This window comes from Glycine max, chromosome 17, assembly GCF_000004515.6.
Source record: "Glycine max cultivar Williams 82 chromosome 17, Glycine_max_v4.0, whole genome shotgun sequence".
Taxonomy (NCBI): domain Eukaryota; kingdom Viridiplantae; phylum Streptophyta; class Magnoliopsida; order Fabales; family Fabaceae; genus Glycine; species Glycine max.
The window spans coordinates 2,728,587-2,738,876 of record NC_038253.2 but is presented as its reverse complement, the minus strand read 5'-3'; the positions used below and the strand labels follow the sequence as shown (position 1 = coordinate 2,738,876).

The following is a 10,290-nucleotide window of genomic DNA, read 5'->3' as shown; positions in this document are numbered from 1 at the left end:
TCACAAAATTCCCATTTTACCCTTTCTAAAAGGATATTGATCAACTAATTCATATAAGTCCAATCTGAAAGTTTTTTTTCTCAAAAATATGTGTTAGGAATTAATTTAAAATTAATGACCCAAGCAAAAATCAAACCTATAACTTTTAAGTTATTAGCACCATGCTCTAACCAACTAAGATAGTAGGTCAATTATATTATAAAATAAATAATGTTGCTATATATAACACTAAAAACTTTCTAATGTATATTTAATGTGCATGTAAATTTAAATAATAAATTTTGTGACAATTAATTTTGATATAACTCATACGAATTATTTAATCCGTATGAGTTAATATATTTTTTTAAAAATTTCTTTTCAAAAATATGTTTTTTTTAATTTATTAATATATTAAATTTTTTAATAGTAAATATTTTTTTTATAAAAAAGTATAGGGATTAAATAATTTGTATGAGTTATATCAAAATTAATTATTATAAAATTTATTATTTAAATTTACATGCACATTAAATATACATTAAAAAATATGGTGTTATGTATAACAATATTATTTATTTATTTTTAATTGGATCATTAATTTTAAATTAATTGATAACACATATTTTTGAAAAAAAAATTGAAAAAAACTTTCAAATTAGACTTACACGGATTAGCTGATCTGTGACCTCATACGAATTAGTTGATGAGTATCCTTTATGAAAGAATAAAATGTAAAATTTATGAAATTATTAGGTGTATCAACAATGTAACTCGGTGAGCATAAAAATGCCCTTTCGAAGGCCATAACGGCCCGAATAATCCGTTGCAAGTTGGAGTAGATTTGATTTTTGTCTTTGCTTTTAATAGTGGCAACTTTAACGTGCGCAAACATTTTTGTCCATAAAAACACGCGACCATGACCGAAGTTGAAGTTGTAACCAGTGTCGGTCGCAAGCGTTGTGTTACGTGCGACAAATATAGCTCACACGTGGGAAGGAAGAATGTTAAATATCGTGATATTAGTTACGAGCATGGTAGCCAATAAAAAACGAACACGTATTAGTTACGCGGCGTGCACCGTAGGAAGTGGTAGTTAGCAACATGTGCTTTTATTGCAAAAAAGAGAAAATTAAAATTGGGCGCTTTTGTTATGGCTGTAGGGTCGTGGGGCCCCAACTTGTCGCCTGATCCATTTAAATATCTCCAGTAATTTGAATACTCGAACAGACGGTTTTACCCTCCTTCTTTCGAACATGCCTATCCTCACCACGTCATCACTTTCTTTGATTACCCATTTTGTCCCTTTCCCTAATGTCCCAGGATTAGGGACGTTACTTACTTGACCTTCTTAAATTGGTTTCAAAAGGAAAAAGGAATCCAACCATAGAAATCAGCAATGAATATTGAATACGATGACAAGGATGCGGAAAAGACCTCCTTACCAAAATAAATACGGCTCAAGCACACAACAAAAGTATCCAAATGAAGTGAAAATATTGAAAACCCTAAATAAGGAATAACCTTGAAAACAGAAGCCACGCATCCAACAATATCTGCTCTACTAATGACGATTAAAATTAAATTTTTTTAATTGAAGATTAAAAAAAAAAAAATAATAATTTTTAGAAATAAAAATTTAATTTTTATCATTTTATTTTGTAAGCCTTCAACAGGCTGCCCCTTCACAATGAGAGTGTTATGTTTTGTATGAAATGAAAGTGTTATAGCTTCAGCATATTTTAATTAAATTCATAAATACTTTTTTTAAGATATGAAAGTGTTATGTTTTTCTCTTTAAAATAAGAAGAAGAAAGTGTTATATTCTTTTAAATATTTCATCTAGTAATAACAAGACTAATTAAGTTAGTACGTGTCATTGCCTAGAATGGTATCCAAAAAATTCCAATCATGCTTTGCTCTATCTGTTGTTTTGTTTTTTTAATAACTGTTGATGGAACTTGTTCATTGAATCTACCAAGGCTATTAGTGTAAAATATAATAGTAACCCAAAACAAAACGCGAGCACGTGTGAGGGACAGTAATGTAATTACACTTTTCATCAATTTCAGAACCTGCGAACTTTCCTTTCTCAAAGCTTATAAAAGGCGTTTTGAGCTTCATTCTTCATTTCTCTTCAAATCTCATATACTTTTCGCTCTCTCATTCAAACCATTCGATCTCATCATCGCCATCATCTCCTCAAACTGTAAGTATACCTACAAATCACTGTAAATCTCCATTACCACTCTCTTAGTTATTAACTTAGAATCTTCCCTTTCTAGTTCTAAATTATAATCATTCTTTTTTTATATTTCCCCCCCCCCATATGGTTATATATATTATTGGGATCTATACATATTAGAAGAGTCAGAGATAAATTAATAGTCCAAGGTAGTTTCATTTTCTGGGGTGTGGTTATTTGATCATAGAAATGACTAGTGGTAGTTGTATTGGAATCTCTACCATGAAGCCTTGTTGTAGAATCCTATGTAACTATAAAAGTCCATCTATTTTTGGGTTTTCTCCAACCAAGTTCAGTCATTCAGCAATCATGGGCATGTTGTCCAGATCAGGTTATCACAACTCAACCCATTGCCATAGGTACAATACCTGTAATAATACTCAGATTGTAGGGTACATAAATGTGATCCATCCGAATTGGAGAGATTTTAGTGTTTCCGGTTCGAATTGGGGTCTTGCTAAGAATTTTAGCACTAGTGTTTGTGTCAATATTGGTAGTTTTAGGCCTAGGGTCGTGTCCTTGACACCGCATGTAGCGTCGGATTTTAGGAATCACTCTACATCGGTTGATTCTCATTCTAATGACACGAGCTTTGAGAAGATTTACATTCAAAGTGGCTTGAATGTCAAGCCATTGATAATTGAAAGAATTGAGACTGATCAAAGTAAATTGGAGGAAGTTGCTGAAGAAAGATGTAATGAGTCAAACGTAAATATAGATAATTTGAAGGATTTGAGTGAGAATAAGGTTCAGAGGGAGGTGTCTGAGATTGAAAAGGAAGCTTGGAAGTTGCTTCAGGATGCTGTCGTCACTTACTGTGGGAATCCGGTTGGGACTGTTGCAGCTAATGATCCTGCGGACAAACAGCCGCTGAATTATGATCAAGTCTTTATCCGTGATTTTGTTCCATCAGCTCTTGCCTTCTTGCTTAATGGTGAAGGGGAAATTGTCAAGAATTTTTTACTTCACACATTGCAATTACAGGTATGTTATGACCTCAACAGCTTAATTAGATTGTTACTGCATACCCTTATTTGGTGTTCTTATACAGAATAGTTTCTTCTGTAGTATCTGTAAAATTTTGATCTAGCTTTTAACAATAAATGCTTAGAGACCTGCTTCTGTCAGCACTGCTATTTATGTAGTGTATAGTTTGTTGAGGTGATGTCCATTGACTTTATTGCTGCATAATAAATGACAGATGTTCTTGCCTATCCATCAATTGTATAGTTCAAAGGATTTTAGAGATAGGTTGTTTCTTTTATGTGAATGAAAGATAGATATGACATCATGCGTCTGGTTATCTTTGTTGCTTTTCTTATTTTGAATTGTCCTATGTTAAATGTTACTGAAGAAATGTCTAAGCGCATGTTTGGATTCCCATTATAAAAGCCCCTAAGCCAGAGTTTGGGCAAAAACTTGTCTCTTGTAAGACTTTGCTCAAACCTTGGGTTGGAGATTCCCAACTTGAAGCCAAACGTGCTCTAAATGCTTCTCATCCACTGAGCCTAAAACATTTTTTCCTAACTTAAAGACAAAGAATCCTGGTAGATGCCTCACTAGCTAAGTTTTGCCAATTTGTATCTCAAACAAAACAAGTAACCAATTTAGTGGGAGGGAAGGAATATTATTTAAGGTGTTGTCTACAAACAATGTTGATGAACCTGTTATGGGATGTACTTGTTCCTCATTTAATATTTTAATTCAATGTTTTTGTTTGCCAGAGTTGGGAGAAGACTGTTGACTGCTACAGTCCAGGGCAAGGGTTGATGCCAGCAAGCTTCAAGGTTAGAACTGTGCCTCTTGACGGTAGCAATGAAGCATTTGAGGAAGTTTTGGATCCTGATTTTGGGGAATCAGCTATTGGTCGTGTTGCGCCTGTTGATTCAGGTAAGTTATTTATTGTTGTGGAAGCTAAAGACATTTGTCAATTAAATTAAATGTTACCTACACTGTCATTAATATGTGATCCTCTTTTCCTGATATATTCTTACGATAATTTTGATTTTTCAAATTTTTTTCTTTGCATAACTTAATTTCACAATCTAAATTTAGGCCAAAATTTTAAAGTTATTGCTAAATGCTTTGGTAACAGGATTGTGGTGGATTATATTGTTGAGAGCTTATGGGAAATTAACGGGTGACTATGCTTTGCAAGAGAGAGTGGATGTCCAAACAGGCATAAGACTTATCCTTAAGTTGTGTCTGACTGATGGATTTGACATGTTTCCTTCTCTTTTAGTCACTGACGGTTCCTGCATGATTGATAGAAGGATGGGCATTCACGGTCACCCTCTTGAGATCCAGGTAAGGTGATTGCTAATTTTTTATATTACTGTTTATATGAGGAATAGGGAATTATCAGTTACTTTTTCTTCCTAACATATGGTACTGACTACTGAAAGAAGGAATTCTTCCATTTATAATATGCTTTCCTTTTCTGTAATTGGAGCAGCATGTTCTTTCAGTTGCATAATTTGAGCAAGAACTAGTGATGTCACCATGATTCAAGAAAACGTTATTCTTTACCATAGAACAAACTCTGGCTGACAATTTTAAACTGAATAAATTTCCCTTTACTCACTTTTGGACAATGACTGATGTAACATTTCATATTAAAAATTAAAACTGATTCACCATTTTATAATTTTTCACAAGTGTGCATTGTTGAATAGTTACTACTTACATCTTTATACTACTAATTGGATTGCAGTTGGTTGTGGTTTGTGGCATAGTTGACTGTCTTTAACAACCCTTTCCTCATGTCACACCAGTGCAGTTTTTCCTATGCATTAACAATCATTTTTGTCTTGTGCTAGATCATTAATAAGTCAAAGGGTGATTTTGAAATTGTTGGTTAGTCATATTCATTCAATATTAAGGTCAAAGATTCTGAATTGACTATAGTTGTCTGCCTACTGCACTAGCATGAAGCTATTAATAATGCCATGTAATATTGTCTGGAAGAGACTTAGAAATTGGAATGATAACTAAAGATACTGGTCTCCTAAAATGGGTTTAACATTTTATCATCATTGATCAGATTCTATCCCATTTCCCTTTTGTTACATGTTGGTTCCTGGCTATCCGAGTGTATGCCTCTTTACTTACAAAATTTCTCCTTGGATGGATTTGAATTGCACATTTGCAGGCATTATTTTACTCGGCTTTACGCTGCTCTCGTGAGATGCTAATAGTCAATGATGCAACCAAGAGTCTGGTGGCTGCTGTTAGTAATCGCCTGAGTGCACTCTGCTTTCACATGAGAGAGTATTATTGGGTTGATATGAAGAAGATTAATGAAATTTACCGGTACAAGACAGAAGAGTATTCTACTGATGCTGTAAACAAGTTTAACATCTATCCAGAGCAAATTCCTTCATGGCTAGTAGACTGGATTTCCGAGGAAGGTGGCTACTTCATTGGCAATTTGCAACCTGCTCATATGGACTTCAGGTTTTTCTCACTCGGAAACCTTTGGGCCATTGTTTCATCTTTAGGCACAACAAGACAGAATCAGGGCATTTTGAATTTAATTGAGGCCAAATGGGATGATATTGTTGGTCAAATGCCTCTCAAGATTTGTTATCCAGCGCTAGAGGGTGAGGAATGGCGTATAACCACTGGCTGTGACCCGAAGAACACGTACGGCTCTTCTAAATTTCTTTTTCTTTTTTACATGATTGTTATTTTCGCAAGAGTAATGCTACAACCACAACCCTCTTGATACAAAAGTTCACAATGGTGTCATGCACGTCATTGAAATAAACAGTCAAATGATTCAATATCTTGCCCGAGAGATAGTTGTGTTTCTTGTATCATAAAGGTTTTGGCTGTTCCATTACTTTTTTCTTGGAGTATCTGTTTGCTATCTTATCTCCTCCCTTGTCTCCTGTTGCAAGTTACAATGATAAATTTCTGTTGAACTGCTTGCAGCCCTTGGTCATATCATAATGGAGGATCTTGGCCGACACTTCTCTGGCAGGTGAGTTTGGTATATGTTTGGATCATGTCATCTTTATGATTATTTTATTACTATTTTTAGTAAAATCAAGTGCCTTTCTTTTATATTTCTTGTTTAGACTGATAAAGCACTTGAAAGCCTATCATATATCTCCCTTTTTCTAAAGAGGAAACGAACTTCATGCCTTTATTATACTATGAATTTTATTAGGATGCACCAATAGCGTAGTTTTTTTTCACTCATTCAATCATTGACATATCCGATAAAATTGTTGACTTTTGTAATAATTACAAAAAAGTCATATTTTGGACTATTTCTAACTAGTTCACAACGCAAAAAATTTTACACTCAAGTTGTAGCAAAATTAAACTCTTATTATATTTCAGATTTGTATTTTATCTTTTTCAAATATAAGCTTATTTGGTCAAAATCCAGAAGCAATTACTTCCTATACATTTGCTCTACATTATGTTGTTTGAAGAAGCCTTTTGGATTTTCTATGAATAAAGGGCCTTGTTTTAATGAGCTGACACTTGGTATGGTATCATTAAACTTCAGTTCACATTAGCCTGCATCAAGATGGGAAGGCCTGATTTGGCACAAAAAGCAGTCGATTCAGCAGAGAAAAGGCTTTCAGCGGATAGATGGCCCGAATATTACGATACCCCAAATGGAAGGTTTATCGGGAAGCAATCGCGGATGGTGCAGACATGGACCATTGCTGGTTTCTTGACCTCAAAGATGCTTCTAGAGAACCCAGAAAGGGCATCCTTGTTGTTTTGGGAGGAGGATTTTGAACTTCTTCAGAACTGTGTCTGCATGCTAAGCAAAAGTGGCAGAAGGAAGTGTTCCCGTTTTGCTGCAAGGTCTCAGTTTATTGTTTAATAGGGTGGAACAGAGTCATTGTTTGAACTCTCTAGCGTAGGTGAACTAATTCATTACAATAATAATTGATTGATGCCACTTTTTCAGAATTAATCTGTCAACTATTCCTGTCGTGTGGTGACAACGGCTAACTGTGCAACATAGTTCTCTTGCATCATTTATTTATGCGGAGTAACTCGTTGCTGTGCAGTGGTATCAGATTTTTTAAGAGATTTATAATAATTTACGGATCTTGTTTAATTAATTGAATGAGACCTTCTTGTAATATCAGATTTGAACAGTAGTCACATTAATTCTCTATTTATTTAATTTTTAGTTAGCTGTATAATTTTTTTTATTTAAATTTATGTGTACGTGTACCGGCATGCCCTTGGGCAATCAATTAGTAGTGCTATGTTAATGAATCACATAAGTACCTATGTTTCTATTTAATTTAAGGATTAACATATCTTGTGAAAGTATTCCTAATGAACTACTAGTAAATGATGATATTTTTAAAAAACTAAATCCGGCTGAGTGATTATTTTTAGGAATTAAATCGAGGCTTTATTTTTTATATAATTTTTTTTCATGTCATCTTTTGCAAAGAGCTTTTGTTTTTTACACAATTTGCAAAGAGCTATGACCCATAAATATTTTACACAATTTTATTAGTTATGTGAAAATGTTTGGATACCATTAAAATCCCCTACTCTTGAAAGTGGAATCAAATTGTATATAGATAGCTGCTTGTTGATGTAATTTTCAACTTCAAAATTGATCTGACGATTAATGGACATGAATCAAAAAATAAAAAGTAAACATGTCTAATTTTTCTGACAAATTAATTATAGGTACAAGATTAAAGATTCGTATATCTATATTAATAAGGAAATGTATCAAGTGAGAATGCATCGATTATAAAAAAAAATACAAACAGCTTAAAAAACAATTTAAAATAATTTTTCAACATTTTTATTGACAAAACTTAACTTTAGGTGTGAGTTTTACAAAACATATCTGTACTTAAGAAATAAGCTTAATATCACATCTGATCAATATGTTTTGTGGTTGTTACATTAAATTTTAAAAATTTTATTTTAATCCTTTATGTTTTTCAAATATATTATTTAATTTTTTTTAATTTTCTATTAAAATATTAATATTTAATTAACTTTAAAAAATTTAAATAATTAATTTAACATAATATCTACTGCTTTTAACATAGTAACAACCAGCATTGAGCAACTCCTTTTTAATTTAGAATCAAACTATGCCCCTGTCTCCCTCCCATCCCCCACCAAAGAGAAGATCTGAGAACAAAAAAAGACATCATTCTCTGTCTCCAGATCTGTCGTAGTCATTCTATTTACCGTCGGAGCATGAAGATTTGGGAAATTACACCGAAGCAAGACCCAACGTTTCAGATCTGAAGCTTGACGTCATCGCTGAGGAGCACGATGATGTTGTTTGGTGGATGGAGGTTGCGGATGTGAGTGGCACCGACGCTGACTTCCCTCCGGACACCTCGTTCATTTGCAGCTTTTCGAGACGGTTGGTGCGCACTGCATCCACCGTGTCCTGCTGCTAGATCAGCCGCTGCAGCCGATCGACTTTGGAGTCGACAACGGCGATTTTGTAGTAGAGGGCGCGAATGGGGAATTGGTGTGGAAGTTGAATTGGAAAATGGTTTCATGTGAGTGAGAAAAGAATGAAATTGAATGGTATTGGCATGTAGATGTTGTGAAATGTGACGGATGATGAGTTTGATAGTCACACATTGGACATGGTTTGTGTATTGTGTGATTGTAATATGAATCGGTAATTGGTTTCTGAGAATGGGTTCAATATTAAGGATTTTTGGGAATGAGTTGGATTTTTTTTATAAATTAAAATTATTATAATGACGGTTAAAATGTCACAATGTTTAAATTTTTTTTTTATACTGAGACTTTTATCCGTGAAAATTTTATTATATATAGTGACAGTTTTTAGTTATTATATTAAATTAATTATTTTAAAATTTAAAAATTTAAGTGAATATTAATGTTTCTAATGAAAAATTAAAAAACCTAAGGGATATTAGTTCTAAAAAATATAACAAATGAGAGGATATGATTTTTTTTAACTGGAAAATGAGAGGAAATGAATGATACAAACTAAAACTTAATCAAAAGTCATAAAAAAAAACTTTTCGAGACAGTAATATTACCGTAGTCCACGTAACTATTTAGTATACGAATTCCAATTTTATGTTTTGTTTAAAATGCACTCGTGTGAGATGTGTGTGGAATACTTGTAGTCAAATAATATCAGTTATGACTTATGAGAGTTCATTGTGTACAGGATGTGATGTGTGTTTGTTTTCCTTCGTCGAAAGTTTAATGTTTTCTAGTAAGAGAAATTCTATTATAATATTTTTTCAACACTTTTTGTTATTGGTGGAATATGAGTATCTCTAAACATGGGTCTCTTTTTCCATTTAGTGGATCCTAGCCTATTAAGAAATTAGTGCAACCTAGATTAACTTCCCAGTGTGTTTGGTACCATGTTTATGATGTAGGCATTGAGGGTTTTTTTTTTTTTTTTTTTAAAAAAAAGGTCAAAATCAGGATAGAAGCAGGAGTTTATGAGGAGTGTGAATTTTTTTTACACGATTATTTAAATAGTTAATTTTTAAGAAATAATTATTTAATAAATAATAGTATAAAATATTTATTATTAGTTTATGGATAAAATTAGAGGTATAATTTACTAGTAGAAATTTTTTAAACAAATATCAATTCAAAAACTTATTTCTATATATATTTTTTTAGTTTCTTCACATATACATAAAGGATTCTAAGAAATGGAGGGGAGGGGGCCAAGACCCCTGCTTGTCCTCCGTTTTCTGATCAAAATCGTGTTAATATAAAAGGGAGCTTAAAATATTAGAGCTACTCCACCGGAGTTTCTTAAGTTAGTTCTTAAAATTAAGCAATTTAAAAATATTATTGGAACAAGTTAGTGCATTCAAATAGAAATTGTTTATATAAGTAACTAAAACCAATTAGCCAAGGTTGTTTAACTGTTAAAAAATCTTAAGTTAAAATGAAAGTTCTTATGCAAATAAAGAGATAAAATGTGACCCAGTAAGTTAAGAATTCAAGTAAAAATTAGTGAGTATTCTTAAATCTAATGTGAGAAATTAAAAGAGACGAACTAAAAAAGAGCTAAGAAATTAAATTGATTTTATTAT

The 10,290-nt window shown here is 32.7% G+C and overlaps 1 protein-coding gene across 1 annotated transcript; it reads left to right on the top strand.

Annotated features, from left to right (window-relative positions):
• Positions 1–2,094: 2,094 nt before the first annotated feature.
• Positions 2,095–7,388, top strand: LOC100783794 (alkaline/neutral invertase A, mitochondrial). The gene is made up of 6 exons (XM_003550769.5): positions 2,095–3,208; positions 3,949–4,114; positions 4,320–4,531; positions 5,376–5,869; positions 6,161–6,209; positions 6,747–7,388. Exons 1-6 carry the CDS (start codon positions 2,414–2,416, stop codon positions 7,071–7,073), a joined length of 2,043 nt encoding a protein of 680 aa, XP_003550817.1. The 5' UTR covers positions 2,095–2,413; the 3' UTR covers positions 7,074–7,388.
• Positions 7,389–10,290: the final 2,902 nt, after the last annotated feature.

Excerpts from the sequence above, each read along its gene's own strand:
- LOC100783794 (XM_003550769.5), top strand. The coding sequence starts at position 2,414 with ATGACTAGTGGTAGTTGTATTGGAATCTCTACCATGAAGCCTTGTTGT. Across the intron at positions 3,209-3,948 it reads TTCACACATTGCAATTACAG|AGTTGGGAGAAGACTGTTGA; the intron begins GTATGTTATGAC and ends TTTGTTTGCCAG. Across the intron at positions 6,210-6,746 it reads GGCCGACACTTCTCTGGCAG|TTCACATTAGCCTGCATCAA; the intron begins GTGAGTTTGGTA and ends ATTAAACTTCAG.